Source organism: Pan paniscus, chromosome 11 (assembly GCF_029289425.2).
Source record: "Pan paniscus chromosome 11, NHGRI_mPanPan1-v2.0_pri, whole genome shotgun sequence".
Lineage (NCBI taxonomy): Eukaryota > Metazoa > Chordata > Mammalia > Primates > Hominidae > Pan > Pan paniscus.
The window spans coordinates 28,734,818-28,753,961 of NC_073260.2; the positions used below are offsets into that span (position 1 = coordinate 28,734,818).

Below are 19,144 nucleotides of genomic sequence, written 5' to 3' on the forward strand. Positions count from 1 at the left end.
ATCAATCAAAAACAAAAGCAAAAACAAACAGGAAGAAGAGGAGGAATAAATAAGCCAAGAAAAAGCATGGTTAACAGAAGACATAAAATAATATGGAAGAAACAAGTCCAAATATACCAGAAATCACAGTAAGTGCTGATGGTATAAGCTGACCTATGAAATGACAGATGCTATCAAACACAAAAGACACACCTAAATAAAATAAAACAGAAATGTTAAAAATAAAGGGGAGGGAAAATATGTATAAAGCAAACGATATCCCAAAGAAAGTGACATAGCAATAGTAATATAAGAAAAATGTAATATAGGGGCATATGCATTTATAAGAAAAAAAGAAACATTGCTTAATGATAAAAGGAACAAGCCATAAAAAGATATGACAATCATGAAACTTAATTATTTAAAAATATGGACTCAAACCCAAAAGTAAAATTATCACAAGAGTACATGGAGAAATGTTTTAGCATAGTGTAACCCTTTAAGAGATCTCCTTCAGACACTAATATATCAAACAGAACTACAGTAAAGATATAGAAGATATAAACATCAAAATTAACACTAGATATAATGTACATTTATAAAACAATGAAACAATTACAGAATACATTTTGTAAATGATGCATAGATGAAACATTCAAACATAAAGAAAATATACCAAGCTACATAGGAGATTTTAACCCAGCTCAAAGAATTGATTTTATATACTCTATATTTTCTAACCATAATAAAATCTGTAAGAAATAGACAATAAAAAGATAGTAAAAAAAAACACAAAAAATCCCAATCCTGTTTATAGATCAAAAGACAAAAATATATATGTAGTAAAACAGAATAACAGAATTAGTAAAATTAATTAAACAGATATGCACATCAACTGTAAGCCCTGATAGATGACACATATTTTCAAATGCCCATGAAAATTAAAGCTTAAATAAATTTTAAAAACATAGATTATATGTCACATTCTTGGACCACAATTCAACAGAGCTAAACAGTAATGAATATTTAAAAACGAAAATCTAAAGAATTAAGAATTTTAAAAACAAAATTGTTCACATGTAGTAAAGGGTGGGGTAAAATCATCAATACTCACAGAAGAAAAAGATTAGATTATCAAAGAACACTTCTGAAAAAAACATAATGCCCCAAAGTTTTTCAGATAAGTTTTAAAAAACTCTTAAGAAAGAATTAAGTCTCCAGTTACATAAAAGCTACAAGGAGCCAGGTGCAGTGGCTCATACCTGTAATCTCAACACTTTGGGAGGCTGAGGCAGGATGATCCATTGAGCCCAGGAAGATCCATTGAGCCCAGGAGGATCCATTGAGCCCAGAAGGATCCACTGAAGGATCCAGGTGTTTTGAGACCAGCCTGGGCAACATGGCAAGACTGCATCTCTATAAAAAATACAAAAATAAAAAAATTAGCCAGGTACAGGTGGCACACATCTGTAGTCCCAGCTACTTGGGAGCCTGAGGCAGGAGGATCACTTGAGCCCAGGAGGTCAAGGCTGCAGTGAGCTGTGATTGCACCACTGCACTCCAGCCTGGGTGACAGAGAAAGACCTTGTCTCAAAAACAAACAAACAAAAGCTATAGGGAATATAAAATATAGAAAGCTTCACAAATCAATCTTTGGAATAAAACAATGCTAATGTAAGTCAAGCAGGATGTAAAGCCCTAAAGTAAAATTTTAAAAAGCAAATTAAATCATAAATTTCAAAATTATTACTATGCATTTAGGCAGAAAAAAAATCCTTGCAAAAATATAAGGATAATTTAATAGAAAAGTCCTTTAAACAGGATTTACTATAGTCATAGTTTAAAAGATACCTATCACAGTCAAAAAGGCAGTAACAGAGTTAACTATCCATTCCCTACTTGAAAACCATTAGTAGAGTCGGAATATAATAGTATTTCTTTAACATGATAAATAATGTTTCTCAACCACTGAACTTGATAAGACTAGGAATAAAAAAAAACTACACAATACATTCACACACATTCACAGGATGATTCAAATTTGGCTTGGTGCAGTGGAGAGAGAAGAGTGTTCCAGGCAGAGGAAACGGTACCCGTGAAAGCCTGAAGACGGAGGGAGGCTGGTGCCCTAAGCCAATTAGAAGAAAACACAAACATTTATAAAAGATGGGTGGGAGAATGAAGAGTTTAGAAAAGAGACTGAGAGGAAGAAATCAGAGTTGTAAGCAAAGCCAGGGGAGGCTATTGGCAGAGCCCAAGAGTAGCACACGTTTCACAAAAGAGGGAGAATCGAATGCTGCCAAGACGTTAAGTTAAATAAGGACCTAAAAGTGCGCACTGAGTTTCCTGATGAGGAGGTCATGTTGATTTCGGTGCTTGCAGATTTGGTGGAAGCCAGATTGCAGTGGTGGGGGTTAGGTTGTGATAAGGAAGTGGAAACTAAGAGGAGAGGGAAGACATCTTTTTGCAGCGGAGTTTAACAATAAAAGGGAAGAAAGGGGCTGCATGGTGCTGGAGGTGAGTATGGTGACAAGAGTGGGTTTAAATGCTGACTGGAAGCACCTAGTAGAAGCAAAAATGTAGGACATTGGAGAAAAACAGGAGATAATTGAGGGAAATAGGTCCCTGAGAAAGCAGATATATGTGGGGCTCAGAGGAAGAAAGACGGGTTAACCACGGATGGGAAGAGAAAGTCCCCTTAAAGCACAGTGAGGGAGAAGGAGGACAAGATGGATGCAGAGAGGTAGGTTTTCCCCCTTTGCTGGTAGGCAGCTGAAGAGAGAGCTTCTTATTTAAATGCTTCTCTTTCCTCAATGAAGTAACAGCCTCTGAAATTTGTAAAGATACATGCACACCTATGTTCACTGCAGCACTATTCACAATAGCAAAGACATGGAAGCAACCCAAGTGACCATCAATGATAGACTGGATAAAGAAAATGTGATACATATACACCATGGAATACTATGCAGCCATAAAAAGGAATGAGATTATGTCCTTTGCAGGGACACGGATAGAGCTGGAAGCCGTTCTCTTCAGCAAACTAATGCAGGAACAGAAAAGCAAACACCACGTTTTCACTTATAAGTGGGAACTGAACAATGAGAACACATGGACACAGGGAAGGGAACAACACACACTGGGGCCTGTCAGCAGGTGGGATTGGGGGAGGGAGAGCATTATGAAAAATAGCTAATACATGCTGAGCCCAGTTATTTAGGTGATGGGTGATAGGTGCAGCAAACCACCATGGCACACGTTTACCTATGTAACAAAACTGCACATCCTGCACTTGTACCCCAGAACTTAAAATTTAAAAAATAAAATTACATACACATACACACACATATATAATATATAATATATATAATATATAATATATATGTGTGTGTATGTGTATATATACAACATATATACACTTATATATACACACACACATATGAGAGAAAGAGACTGAAAGAATGAATAGCAAAATGCTAAGAGCACTTATCCCTTGCTATGAGCATTATGTGTAATTTTATATTTTTGTTTTTCTGTATCTTACAGGATTTTTTAAAAAAATGAATACATATTGCTTTCATAATAGAAAAAAATTGTAGCAGATAGAATGCCAAAGAAATGTTAATTTTCAAAATGCAATGGATGCAAACTTATAATTCATAAAGTTTGAGAAAGTCAATCTCAATAAAAAGTTATTTTCTAAACAACGAATGAATGAAATAAGCAATTAATAGTATAATCATCTAGATATTGAGAGATAAAGAACAAAAACAATATTTTATTAAGCTTGTGGAGTGTGGTTAACAATGAGCCCAAAGGTTAATTGATGATGTTGAATGCTTTTACTGTTTAAAAAGAAAGACTAGGCCAGGTGCGGTGGCTCACGCCTGTAATCCGAGCACTTTGGGAGGCCGAGGCGGGGAGGATCACGAGTTCAAGAGATTTCTGGCCAACATGGTGAAATCCCATCTCTACTAAAAATACAAAAATTAGCTGGGTGTGGTGGTGCAGGCCTGTAATCCCAGCTACTCGGGGAGGCTGAGGCAGGAGAATCACTTGAACCCAGGAGGTGGAGATTGCAGTGAGCCGAGACCACACCACTGCACTCCAGCCTGGGCAACAGAGTGAGACTCAGTCCCCCCACCCCCAAAAAAAAGGGAAGACTATTGAGCAACTACACATTAAGAGGCAATGTAGCGGCCAGGCACGGTGGCTCACGCCTGTAATCCTAGCACTTTGAGAGGCCGAGGCGGGCGGATCACGAGGTCAGGAGATCGAGACCATCCTGGCTAACAGGGTGAAACCCCATCTCTACTAAAAATACAAAAAATTAGCCGGGCGTGGTGGTGGGTGCCTGTAGTCCCAGCAACTCGGGAGGCTGAGGCAGGAGAATGGCGTGAACCAGGGAGGCAGAGCTTGTAATGAGCTGAGATCGCGACACTGCACTCCAGCCTGGGCGACAGTGCAAGACTCTGTCTCAAAAAAAAAAAAAAAAAAAAAAAAAAGAGGCAATGTGGCACAGGACTTGAATTCACATCCCAGCTCCATCACTTACCTGCTCTGCAAGTCACTTAACCACACTTAACCTCAGTGTCTCAGCTATAGACGGAGATAATGTATAGCCTCCACATAAGCTTGTCGCAAGGAATTAATAAATGGAAACCATTTAAAATTGTCCTTGGTCCACATGGAGCACTGTGCAAATGTTACTTGATTCTATAATTTAGAAAAAGAAAACCAGGCTGTTCGATTGTTTTCCTTGTCTTTATTACATTCAGATTTATTATACCGTTAATATTTTATCTCAGGCTGGGTGTGGTTGGTGGCTCATGTCTGTAATCCCAGCACTTTTGAGGCCGAGGTGGGAGGATCACTTGAGCCTAGGAGTTTGAGACCAGACTGGGCAGCACAGAGAAACCACATCTCTACAAAAAATTTAAAAATTAGCCGGCGTGGTGGCACACACTTTGTAATCCCAGCTACTTGGGAAGAAGCTGAGGTGGGAGGATCAACTGAGCCTAGGAGTTCAAGGCTTCAGTGAGCTGTGATTGCTCCTCTGTACTCCAGCCTGTGTGACAGAGCAAGACTCTATCTCTAAAATAATAATAATATCATCATCATCATCGTCATCTCCGGGAATCTATCCTAAGGAAATAATCTCACATATAGAAAGGCATATAGGTGACTTTTACTGCAGAAAACAGATCAATTGTACTAAATTCTATTAATCGTAGTCAAGTGGGAGAAGATTGAGGCACACAAGTTTTGTCTTCCGCAGGTTTGCAAGAGCCACTTGGTAATTTTTTAGGAATTTTGAGAGGTGATTGTTATATACAATCATTATTAAAAACTAAGTTGTATACATTTATAATCAAATATATTAAAAACAAAGTATTAATACTTGAAATTCCCAATGATTTAACTACATTTTATTATTATATAAGCTCTTGAGGTTATCTGTAATGTGTCTGTGTGGTAGAAATAATATATGAAGGATGCTACTACACATGCTATTTCCCAACTCAGTGCTCATTATTTGATAGTAGCTTGAGACTGGCCACAGACACAATAGAGTTTTTTACTATAGAGTATTTATACTGCAGAAATAAACAAGAGCAACAAATCCACGTCTTTTTTTTCTCAGTGAGGTGAATATTAAACATATACTAGCACGCTGTTATCTAAAGAGAATATTACTTAGTCACCACACATGATGTTTTGAAGATTATTAATAATATAGAATATGTTCATGCTTTAGTGCTAAGTAAAAATAGCAGGCAGCACAATGTTAATAAGGACTTTAAAAAATACGTAGAAAAAAATGGAAGAAAATATGCCAATGTGTTAATAGTCCTGGAAGTATGGATGACTTCTTCTGTCTTAAACTTTATGTATTTTGCATTTTCAAAATCAATCTTAAATACCATGTGCTACTTTTATAAGAGAGAAGCTTTATGCACTAGTTTTATTTTCACTCAATACACAGATGCAGAAGTGGCAGAGGTAATAGACTTACTATTAATGTTATCTTTCCAATGAGGTGACACATTGGAGGTGTCACATGAACTGTTGAGATCAGTTAAGATCAAAGAAGTAAGTCTTAGAATGTCTTCGAAAATAGACATGGAGAAATATGGAAGGTGTTACTAAGAACTTTATTAAGTTAACACCTTCCCATAAGATTCAGTGACATAACAGTCTTGTGTGAAGTTTGACTGTTTTTACTAATATTAGCATCTAAAAGTGATTAAGAATCTGGTATGTGCCATGCATTATACTTTTTATTCATTATCTTATTTAACCCCAAAAAAATAAAGGTAGATACTATTAATATTTCCACTTGCAGACCAGAAATGGGGACTAAAAATGGTTGCACAACTTGTCTACATATCACAAAAATAGGAAGTGATAGAGCTGAACTAGCTGAACTTCAGGGTTAAAGTTGGTTTATACTTCCTTTCTCTAAGACATACTGCATCTTCAAGATCATACTGATTATGCACAGATGGATAAAGAGAAGATGTACATCAATATCAGTTTCTACACACAGAATGCCAAGTCCACATTGCCCATATTTCCAGTTATCCAAATCTGCTTTCCGGTTTTCACTGACACAATCACATGGATCAGCTGTATTTAATGATATTTGTTGACTCAGCACACTGTCTCTTGTTTACTTTCATTCTACTATCCAGCTTTCATCTCAGCCAGAGCTCGTTTAAACTAGGGCACTATTTCTTCTCTCAATCCAAGGACTACATGAATAACAAATACATGAAAATGAACACAATCCTTTTTTGGACCCGAAGAAAAGCTTGACTTGGATATCAACTGCTTGATGAGAAGGACGTGACATTACCTTTCCTTTGTATTTTATGGGCTCTCGCATATGACTATTGACTTACCAACTTTTGATTGATTATTTTTTGATTGACATGACGCAATGATTGGGTACATAAAGAAACAAGGTGTATTTGCTCCTTTCTATTTTAGTAAAATTAGGGCTCTGACTTGGAAAATATTCATGTTTCTCTAACATTATGAATGCAGTATTTTTTTTAGTACAACAAAACACTTTGGGGTTGGTTTAAACTTTTTAACCTTTTCTTCCAAGCATTAAATATCTTGTTTTACTTTCTTCGTGATCCAATCTGTATCTCATGGTACGCTGCCATATAACTCCAACTCCTTTACTCTCTAGTTCTTTAGCTGTACTGACCCTGGAAAGTGCCAATCCTGAATTAATCCAGCCATCTGTCCTCCCTACCCTATGTTCACATAGCACTGCTGGGTATAGTGCAGCAAATGTTCAGGTCAGGGGCACTATAAAGAAAGCTGCAGTTCCTAGCCCCAGCTGGGTCTTCAGTATGGCCCATGTGATCCTCTCATCTTCCTGAATAGAGCCACTCCTTTCAGGCCCCCTTTCCACCCCTCACTTGTTACTCTCCTTCAACGACATCAGGTTTTATTTCACTGAGAAGCTGCCTACTTCATTTACCTTTGGAAATAAGATAGAGTTTAAAGAGATCCTGAAATTTCTGCTCCTTCCTTCTTTTCTTTAAGGTCAATAATATTTGAAGCAACTCTGTTTACTCAAACATGCAATGAGTAACTCTTTCAATGCATGTCAATATAAAATATTCATCCAGGACTGTGTGTCCTGGATTTCAATGACAGCTGTGTCAGTCATGACTTAGTCATATGTCAAATCTGTGAATCCTATCCTTATATACATACAATTTAAAAGAGGAGGTTATTCAAATCTATCTAAAGATAAAATCACTTACGCCCAAACACTTCAACGTATTGTAGTAAGTGGGGTATTTTGAAAGTGAGACTTTTGACAGTTCTTTGTGCATATTAAGCAAATCCAGAGCTGCTTACATGAACTCTTATGCTCCTGCAGAATCTAACATTGCACCATACATTTAATACTCCCTAATAAAGCATTAAATGTTATTGATGTATGTAGTTAAGCCAATTATCCAGTGGAACATTGGCTACTTTCATAAATGACAGTTTGTGAAATTCTACTACTTGGGTTATGGCACTGAATTCATCATTGAAAATATCACTAGTTGAAATGATTCAGAAAGACAATGATTCTTCCCCTTATCTTTGGGCATTAGTAGTCTTAATTAAACTAAAATGAAAACTATGACCAATTAATTCTACAAAGTTGGATATTAATTTTTATCAAAAAATGATGTGCAGAAAGTCAGAAAATAATCCCCTGAATACTTTTGTGTTATTTTAAATATGTCAATTTATTAGGTAATACATATTGTACAATTTCCTTTATGCATTCATGATAAAGGACTTAGGAAGAAGTATATTATCTAAAAAACTCTTTTTGTTATTACTGTCTGCCAAGAATAGGGAAAACAGTAGTTTTCTAGAAATAGTAGAAATAGTTTGGGTGGGCCATTTTTATTAGTTTCAGTAGTATAATGGCTGGCACGGTGGCTCATGCCTGTAATCCCAGCACTTTGGGAGGCCGAGGCAGGCAGATCACGAGGTCAAGAGATAGAGACCATCTTGGCCAACATGGTGAAACCCTGTCTCTACTAAAAATATAAAAATTAGCCGAGTGTGGTGGCTTGCACCTGTAGTCCCAGGTATTTGCGAGGCTGAGGCAGGAGAATTGCTTGAACCTGGGAGGAGGAGGTTGCAGTGAGCTGAGATCACACCACTGCACTGCAGCCTGGCAACAGAATGAGACTGTCTCAAATAATAATAATAATAATAATGAAAATAATAATATTTTATTGTGGTTCTTTTCTACCAATGTATTCCTCACCCTTCAACATTTAAAATTTTAAGGATTATGCTTTCATGATATTAGTTATTCTCAGAACTGCTGTATGTAGTAAATAAATGTTTGTTCTCCTAGACATAGTGTTTTGGCTAAGGGTGATGTTAAACTCATACTAATTTAGATTTTACAGTACAATAGACTGAGAAAAAATTGCTTAAATTTTTTGATTTTAAAACCTAATTCTAGTAGTAAATAAATTATAAGAAATGAAATTGGGTGGATGATCTGGTTAGTTTATTTAAAAGTCAGGGTGTTTGGCTTTGTTATCTCTATGCCACTATATTTCAATATTTTCAAAATAGAGGTAGTGTGCATTTGAATTAAGGGCTTTATTTGTAAAGTTTGGAAATGAAAATCAATTCTTTCTAGAATATAAATTAAGACTTATTCAGATAGAGAGATTTTTGGGGGTTTTGTGTGTGTGTACAACAAATCCTTATTTGAATCATCAAAATCAATTGTCCTGCTCTTTATAAGACTGTATTTTAGTATTTAACCCTATCATTTTTATGTAACTGCGTGGTTTAGAAATATACAAATAATACTTAAGACAACCCATACATTCAAACATCCAGGTGGGGCCTTACCGGACATCCGTTGTTTGATCAGGAAGTATTAAAATAATCTGAAGCCAATGTTAAGTCTTTCTGACTATTATTAGCTGTTTGAAAAGATCTAGAGTCTCTTTTATCTGTAGATGCCTTAAAGTATTCGTTAGAAATTAAACGTTTAAATACATTTGAAGATACCATTATACTCAAGTAAAATGGAAAAAGAGAAGCAACAAAATGAAACAAAAAAATCTGTGAAATCAGATTGTTTGTGAAGAAACCTGCATCTTATCTGCATGTGAACTTTGACCTTATGGCTCCAGAATTTTTAGTGAACCACAAAATCTAAAGATACATTTTGCATCTATATACAGATACCACCTTCATTTATCTACACAATACAAACTTTCAGAGCTTTGATTAATATTAAGGGAAAATGATTAATTTGAACATGTCCTAAAGCAAAAAACTCTTTTTACTCTATTGTATAACATTTAATTTGAAAATTCTTTACCACAAAATCTAAAGATACATTTTGCATCTATATACAGATACCACCTTCATTTATCTACACAATACAAACTGTTTCAGTGCTTTGATTAATATAAAGGGAAAATGATTAATTTGAACATGTCCTGAAGCAAAAATCTCTTTTTACTCTATGGTATAACATTAAATTTGAAAACTCTTGAATTGATACCACTCGATCTGCTTTCTCATGTCTTTTTAAAAAAAGATTTCAATGATACCCTTAGTCACTTTGCAAATCACATACTTTCCAGTCTTTCTGATTTCAAATACGCTAGTCCCAGTTTCATAATACACTGGCCAGAAACTATATCACTGGACATTCTTGCTACTGCAACAGGTGTTTGTCAGTTTCTTAAGTTGCTTTCCTTTCCCCTGAGGTGGTGTTATTTCCGGTACATTCCAAAGGCTCTGAAAAAAACTTTTGCAGTCTCTTGCCAAGCCAAATCATGACTCCAGCCTCAAAGTTATTTAAAATCCATTGTCTTCCGGGTTTGTTACACAGGCAAATTGTGTACGTCTTTCTGTATTTCCAATTTTTAGAAACTAAAATATTTATTAAGAGTTTGGCAAAGTTAAAACTGAAAATAAAAGTGATTTTTATTCAGAAGCAAATGCTCTGGATGTCTGAGAATGGGGTTGATTCTATTCCTGGCAAACCTGATGCAAAAAGGTTTTCATCATCCACTTAGACCACCCTGAAATTTGACATACGCATAAACAAAATAGACCTTGATAACTTGCAGTGTACATGCTTATGTTTTGCCCTAGAAGTCAGAGCTCTGCATGCACTATGTGGCTAAGCCTTTTATTGCAGAACTTCGGAGTAAAATATTGGTAGAGAGACCAATTGCTTATGTATATAATTTCCTCCCTCATCATACATTTCACCCTTACTTCTTCAAGTAAAACCCAAGCTCACCATACTATAAATCAGTCTTGGTCATATCTCATATACACACACTTTACAACCATGACAAGACAACAAGAAGACACGATTGCTCAAACCAACCTTTTGGAAGTTTCTCAGTTCCGCTGAAGGCAACCAGAGTAAGAATATGTACCAGTGGAATGTTGACGAGCTCTCTCATGATTAATCCAGGCTCACGCAGGACGAAGTTCCTTCTGGACAACGCAAGGAAAATGCCTCCACAGTTTACATTTTAAAGCATACTTTGTTGCAAAAGGGTCGTCTGCTAATGACTGTTTGTGTCAGCAGCTCCACAGGCTCTAAGTATAATCAGGAATTCTCAGACTTGGCTGCAATGATGGACACAGCCAGCTGGTGAGCATCCACGTAGGCCAGTAATGCAAGTGTAGGGCTGGAGGAACAAGGGCAAGAAAATCCCTTTAGAATCCCTTTTAAGACAGTGGCAGAAGGACAATACCAGATGCCTTTTGCAACCATCGCTGTATTCCCAGAGGTATAGGTGTCCTGACCTTCGAATTCAGCACCCCACCTCTCCCGGACTCAAACCAGAAATCTGGGTCTATTCAGTCTTCACTCCTCCCCATCTCTCACCCCACCCCCACTCCCACATTGAGCCCATTCCAATTCCTACAGATTTTATCAACCAAATAGTCCTTGTACCTTCTCTCTGTCTTGGGTCTTAACCATTCTCTATCTTTTTTCAGATAGTCCCTCCTGCTTAAAAGCCTTTAGGGGCTCATCATCACATAAAAATATATTTAAACATGCCTAATCTGCCTAATATGACAGGCTTTACTGGAATCTGCATGCTTTGTTGTATGTTAGTATTGTCTTTTGCGATCCTGTTTTTGTTTTTTGTTTTTTTTTTCAGAGTCAGGGTCTTGCTCTGTTGCCCAGGCTGGAGTGCAATGGGGTAATCATAGCTCACTGCAACCTCAGCCTCCTGGACTCAAGTGATCCTTTCAGAGTAGCTAGGACTACAGGCACTGCCACTACAGCAGGCTAATTTATTTTTATTTTTTGTAGAGATGGGGTCAGGCTATGTTGCCCAGGCTGGTCTCAAACTGCTGGCCTCAAGTGATGATCCCACCTCGGCCTCTCAAAGTGCTGGGAATGCAGGCGTGAGCTACTGTGCCCAGCCTCATTCAGCTTCCTATATTCAACAACCTGCTGATGGTTCCCTGTATACAGCTTTCCTACCTCCATGAATTGCTCATACTGTTTGCTTCTCTTGGAATACTACTCCCCTCCTTTCCACTCAGTTCACACCTCTCTCAGCTTGGTCATCCTCTCCTCCTGGGAGAAAAATTCCATATCTTCCCAAAGCTGTGTTACATTTGTCTTCTCTGGGTTTCCATAATATACTGTGCATATCTCTACCATTGCATTGACCATATTGTTTTGATTTTTTCCCCTTTGTGTTGGTGTCTTCTTCATTCTTTGGCCTCGTGAGTTCATTTATAGAACTTTAGAGTCAGGTAGTGTGATGCCTCCAGCTTTGTTCTTTTTGCTTAGGATTGCCTTGGCTATATGGGCTGTTTTTTGGTTCCATATGAAATTTAAAGTAGTTTTTTCTAATTCTGTGAAGAAAGTCAATGGTAGCTTGATGGGGATAGCATTGAATCTATAAATTACCTTGGGCAGTACAGCCATTTTCACAATATTGATTCTTCCTATCATGAGCATGGAATGTTTTTCCATTTATTTGTGTCCTCTTTTATTCCCTTGAGCAGTGGTTTGTAGTTTTCCTTGAAGAGGTCCTTCATATCCCTTGTAAGTTGGATTCCTAGGTATTTTATTCTCTTTGTAGCAATTGTGAATGGGAGTTCACTCATGATTTGGCTCTCTGTTTGTCTGTTATTGGTATATAGGAATCTTGTGATCTTTGCACATTGATTTTGTATCCTGAGACTTTGCTGAAGTTGTTTATCAGCTTAAGGAGATTTGGGGCTGAGATGATGGGGTTTTCTAAATATACAATCATGTCATCTGCAAACAGAGACAATTTGACTTTCTCTCTTCCTATTTGAATACCCTTTATTTCTTTCTCTTGCCTGATTGCCCTGGCCAGAACTTCCAATAGTAGGTTGAATAGGAGTGGTGAGAGAGGGCATCCTTGTCTCGTGCCAGTTTTCAAAGGGAATGCTTCCAGCTTTTTCTCATTCAGTGTGACATTGGCTGTGGGTTTGTCATAAATAGCTCTTATTTTTTTGAGATAGTTTCCATCAATACCTAGTTTATTGAGAGTTTTTAGCATAAAGGGGTGTTAAATTTTATTGAAAGCCTTTTCTGCATCTATTGAGATAATCATGTGGTTTTTGTCACTGGTTCTGTTTATGTGATGGATTACATTTGTTGATTTGCATATGTTTAACCAGCCTTGCATCCCAGGGATGAAGCCAACTTGATCGTGGTGGGTAAGTTTTTGATGTGCTGCTGGATTCAGTTTGCCAGTATTTTATTGAGAATTTTCACATCAATGTTCATCAGGGATATTGGCCTGAAATTTTCTGTTTTTGGTTGTGCCTCCGCCAGGTTTTGGTATCAGGATGATGCTGGCCTCATAAAATTAGTTAGGGAGGATTCCCTCTTTTTCTATTGATTGGAATAGTTTCAGAAGGAATGGTACCAGCTCCTCTTTGTACCTCTGGTAGAATTCGGCTGTGAATCCGTCTGGTCCTGGATTTTTTTTTCTTTTTTCTTTTGCTCGGTAGGCTATTAATTACTGCCTCAGTTTCAGAACTTCTTATTGGTATATTCAGGGATTCAACTTCTTCCTGGTTTACCAAAACAGCATGGTACTGGTACCAAAACAGATATATAGACCAATGGAACAGAACAGAGGCCTAAGAAATAATGCCACACATCTACAACCATCTGATCTTTGACAAACCTGACAAAAACAAGCAGTAGGGAAAGGATTCCCTATTTAATAAATGGTGTTGGGAAAACTGGCTAGCCATATGCAGAAAACTGGAACTGGACCCCTTCCTTATATCTCATACAAAAATTAACTCAAGATGGATTAGATACTTAAATGTAAAACCTAAAACCATAAAAACCATAGAAGAAAACCTAGGCAATACCATTCAGGACATAGGCATGGGCAAAGACTTCTTGACTAAAACCCCAAAAGCAATGGCAACAAAAGTCAAAATTGACAAATGGGACCTAATTAAACTAAAGAGCATCTGCTCAGCAAAAGGAACTATCATTAGAGTGAGCAGGCAACCTACAGAGTGGGAGAAAATTTTTGCAATCTATCCAGCTGACAAAGGGCTAATATCCAGAATCTACAAAGAACTTAAACAAATTTACAAGAAAAAAACAAACAACCCCATCAAAAAGTGGGCGAAGGATATGAACAGACACTTCTCAAAATAAGACATTTATGCAGCCAACAAACATATGAAATAAAGCTCATCATTATTGGTCATTAGAGAAATGCAAATCAAAACCACAATGAGATACCATCTCATGCCTGTTAGAGTGGCAATCACTAAAAAGTCAGGAAGCAACAGATGCTGGAGAGAATGTGGAAAAATAGGAACACTTTTACACTGTGGGAGTGTAAATTAGTTCAACCATTGTGGGAGACAGTGTGGCAATTCTTCAAGGATTAGAACCAGAAATACCATTTGACCCAGCAATCTCATTACTGGGTATATACCCAAAGGACTATAAATCATTCTACTATAAAGACATATGCACATATATGTTTATTTCAGCACTATTCACAATGGCAAAGACTTGGAACCAACCCAAATGCCAATCAATGATAGACTAGATAAAGAAAATGTGGCACATATACTCTACAGAATACTATGCAGCCATAAAAAACAATGAGTTTATATCCTTTGCATGGACATGGATGAAGCTGGAAACCATCATTCTCAGCAAACTAACACAGGAACAGAAAACCAAACACCACATGTTCTCACTCATAAGTGGGAGCTAATAATGAGAACACATGGACACAGGGAGGGGAGAATCACGCACTGGGGCCTGTCAAGGGGTGGGGGGCTAGGGGAGGCATAGCATTAGGAGAAATGCCTAATGTAGATGACGGGTTGATGGATACAGCAAACCACCATGGCACATGTATACCTGTGTAACAAACCTACACGTTTTGCACATGTATCCCAGAACTTAAAGTGTGATAAAAAAATTAAATAAATAAATCAGGTTCTTCTAAAAAAAAGAATAAATATTAATATTGCTGTGTTCTTAATGATTTTCTTTTTGAATAAAAAAGCACATACAATTATGTAGAGTACATAATAGTTGATAATGATAATAAATGACCATGTTGCTGGTTTATTTAATGTACTATATTTTTATTATTATTTTACTGTGTATACCCTGTACTTATTTAAAAACATAAAAAATAAAAATAAATAAAAAATTGATTGTAAAACAGCCTCAGGCAGGTATTCTAGAAGAATACATTGTTACCATAGGAGATGGCAGCTCCATGTGTGTTATTGCCCCTGAGGACCTTCCAGTAGGACAAGCTGTTGAAAGGCAGTGATGTTTTGATCCTGACCCTGTGTAGGCCAAGGCTATTGTGTGTTTTTGTCTTAGTGTTTAACAAAAAAAGTTTAGAAAGTAAAAAATAAAAATAAAAATTTTAAGATAGAAAAGAGCTTAAGGATATGAAGAAAAACTATTTTTGTATAACTGTACAATATATTTGTGTTTCAAACAGAGTATTATTACAAAAGAGTCAAAAAGCTTACAAATTTAAAAAGTTTATAAAATAAAATAGTTGTGGTAAGCTAAGGTTAATTTATTATTAAAGAAAGAAAAATATTTTAAAAATAAATTTAGCGTAGTCTAAGTGTACAGTATTTATAAAGTCTATAGCAGTGTACAGTAATGTCCTAGGCCTTCACATTCACACATCACTCACTCACTGACTTACCCAGAGCAAACTTCAGTGCTGAAAGCTTCGTTCATGGTAAGTGCCCAATGCAGGTGTACCATTTTTATCTTTTATACTGTATTTTTACTGTACGTTTTCTATGTTTAGATACACAAATACGTACCATTGTGCTACAGTTGCCTACAGTATTCAGTGTAGTAACATGCTGACAGGTTTGTAGCCTAGGGGCAATAGGCTATCCATACAGCCTAGGTGTGCAGTGGGCTATACCATCAAGGTTTCTGTAAGTATACTCTATGATGTTCACACAATAACAAAATGAACTATGGATGCATTTCTCAGAACATATCCCTGACGTTAAGTGATAAATGACTGTATAATATAAAGCTATAGTACTGGCAGAGAAACACACATATAGACTAATGGAACAGAATACAGAAACTAGAAATAAATCTCTGACTTTATGATCAATTGATTTTTAATAACAATGCCAAGAATACACAAAAATAGTCTCTTCAATAAATTGTTTTGGGACAACTGGATAGCCACATGCAGAAGAATAAAATTAGGCCCTTATTTTATGTAAAAATCAACTCAAAGTGGATTCGAGACTTAAATGTAAGAATGGAAACTAAAACTACTAGAATATATAGGGAAAAAGCTTTATGACATTGGTCTGGGCAATGATTTTTTGGATGTGACCCCAAAAGCACAGGCAATAAAAAGCAAAAATAGACCAATGAGATTACATTAAACAGAAGAGCCTCTGCACAGCAAAGGAAACAATCAACAGAGTAAAGGCACTATCTACAGAATGGGAGAGAATATTTGCAAACCATACACCTGATGAGGTTAATATCCAAAATATATAAGGAATTCAGACAATTCAATAGCAAAAAAAAAAAAAAAGACAAATAACCCAATTTTAAAATGGGCAAAGAAGTCAAGCACAGTGGCACACCCCTTTAGTCCCAGCTACTCGGGATGCTGAGCCTAGGCGTTCAAGGCCAGCATGGGCAACATAGCAAGACCTCATTCGCTTAAAGAAAAGTGGGAAAAGGATTTGAATAGACATTTCTTAAAAGACAAGCAAATGGCCAACAGGTATATGAAAACATGCTTAAAATCATTAATTATCAGGGAAATACAAATCAAAACCACAATGAAATATCATCTCACTCCAGTTAGAATGGCTATTTTCAAAAAGATGAAAGATAACAGGTGTTGGTGAGGATGTGGACAGAAGGGAAACCTGTATACTGTTAGTGGGAATGTAAATTAGTACAGCCATTATGGAAAGCAGTGGGGAGGTTTACCAGAAACCTAAAAAGAAAACTACCATATAATAGAGCAATCCCACTACTGGATATATATATATTCAAAGGAAATGAAATCAGTATGAATCAGTATGTCAAAGAGATATCTGTATTCCCATGTTCACTACAGCATTATTCACAATAACCAAAGTATGGAATCAACCTACCTATTCATGACTAGATAAATAAATACAAAAATATGGTACTATATATATATATACACACACACATATATATACACACATATATATGTGTATGTGTATATATATACACAATGGGATACTATTCAGCCTTTAAAAAGAAGAAAATCCTGTGATTTGGGATAATATAAATGAACCTAGAGGACATTATGTTATGTGAAATAGCCAAACACAGAAAGACAAACACCACATGGTCTCACTTGTCTGTGGAGTCTGAAAAAGTTGAAATCATAGAAGTAGAGAGAATGGTGATTACAAGGGACTGGGGGAGGGGAAATGGGTATTGGGGAGATGTTGGTGAAAGGATGCAAAATTGCAGTTAGGAGGAATAAAAAATAATGATTATGAATTTTTGGGCACCTAATTATCCTGGTGTTTCAGGGCCTAAGATATTGGGCAAGTAAGTTTGGGGTTTTGTTTCTTTCTTAACAAAAAGGAGACTATACTTCCCTCTCCACCGGAACCTCGATTTCACATCTACCCTATACACAGCCTTAGTTCATGCCGTCTTTCTTAGAGCTGGAGGTCTAGATAGTGAAGGGGAACTACTGGTAGTGGGTTTTCATTTACAACTCAGTTTCTCCAACCTGCTCCTAGTGCAGTTTGCGAAGGAGAAAAATAGCAAACCATAGTTTTATCAGAACTGTTGTCTCCTGAGATAGTGTAGCCTATACACTTAAGGTAATCTTAATACAATTCCAATAGTATTTTGGAAACTAGGAAGCTGATTTTAGAATGTATATACAGAAACACAGTAAGCAAAAATAATCAGGGAAAATGTGGGAAAAAAAGCTTTTTCCATTTATATTCTAGTAGTTTCAGTTTCCATTCTTACGTTTAAGTCTGAAATCCATTTTGAGTTGATTTTTATATAAAATAAGGGCCTAATTTTATTCTCTGCATGTGGCTATCCAGTTGTCCCAACGCAATTTTATTGAAGAGACTATTTTTGTGTATTCTTGGCATCGTTATAAAAATAAGGAATCACTTGCCTACCAAGTGTTAAAATGTATTGTAAAGGTTTAATAATAGCTTAATGTAATGATATTAAAATCCTGTGGTATGAGGCTATAAGTAGAAGGTCAGTGCACACTGAATGAATGATAAAGATGGCATTTTAAATTAGTGAGGAAAGATGACTTATTAGGTGAATTTGGTAGCCATTTAAAAAAATCAATTACATCTGTACCTCATATATTACGCCAAAATAAAATTTCAGATTTTAAAAGTACCAGAAAAAACATGTGTATGAGAGAGAAGGAATATATCTATTAGATCTATAGCTTTACATATATTTTCCCAAACATATGAAAATACTGGCCAATTATTTTCACTTAAAAGCCATTTTTCACTTGGCTTTTTAAATAGGGCTCTTTCCTGTTTTTCTTGTTATTTTTTGTTTTCTCTTTCATGAAATCCTTTTTCTTCCATGGAGAAAATAAATGTTAGTTTTCTCCAAACTTAAGTCACTGGCAATTTTTTTTCAGTGTCCACACTTACAGCATTAGGTAACATGTATATGCATATGAATTCTACACCTGTATCTCTGAATTAAATCTCTGTCTTGGGAAACACTGGTATATCTGGTCACCTACATGCCCGTCTCACAAGAAACCAAAACTCAACTTTTGAGATATATTAAATTAATCTTTAAATGGTTTAATATTCAATTAGAACTAACAGTGAGATCAAAGAGGACTGCTCACTTTTAAACTTTGCTTTCTCTTCCCATCACTGTGAGAGACTTTAAAACAAAATGCCATTTTACAGGCCATATCTCCATAATGGGTGCTCACTGTCCTCATTGAGCTAAAATACTTCTGTAAACCAACACACATCCAGATATTGGACTCTGTTCAAAATCCTTATACATGAAGCCACGGGGGAAAAGTTGGGGAATATGTGTTTCCTTCTATTGGTGAGTTTAATAGTCTCT

At 36.4% G+C, this 19,144-nt stretch overlaps 1 protein-coding gene across 1 annotated transcript in view; it reads right to left on the reverse strand.

Annotated features, from left to right (window-relative positions):
- Positions 1-12,183, reverse strand: part of MUSK (muscle associated receptor tyrosine kinase) — a 137,969-nt gene extending 125,786 nt beyond the window's left edge. The window contains exon 1 of the mRNA XM_034967957.3: positions 10,889-12,183. Coding sequence (XP_034823848.1) covers positions 10,889-10,967 — 79 coding nt within the window. The 5' untranslated portion in view covers positions 10,968-12,183. The remainder of the gene's footprint in view (positions 1-10,888) is intronic.
- Between the last annotated feature and the right edge of the window lie 6,961 nt (positions 12,184-19,144).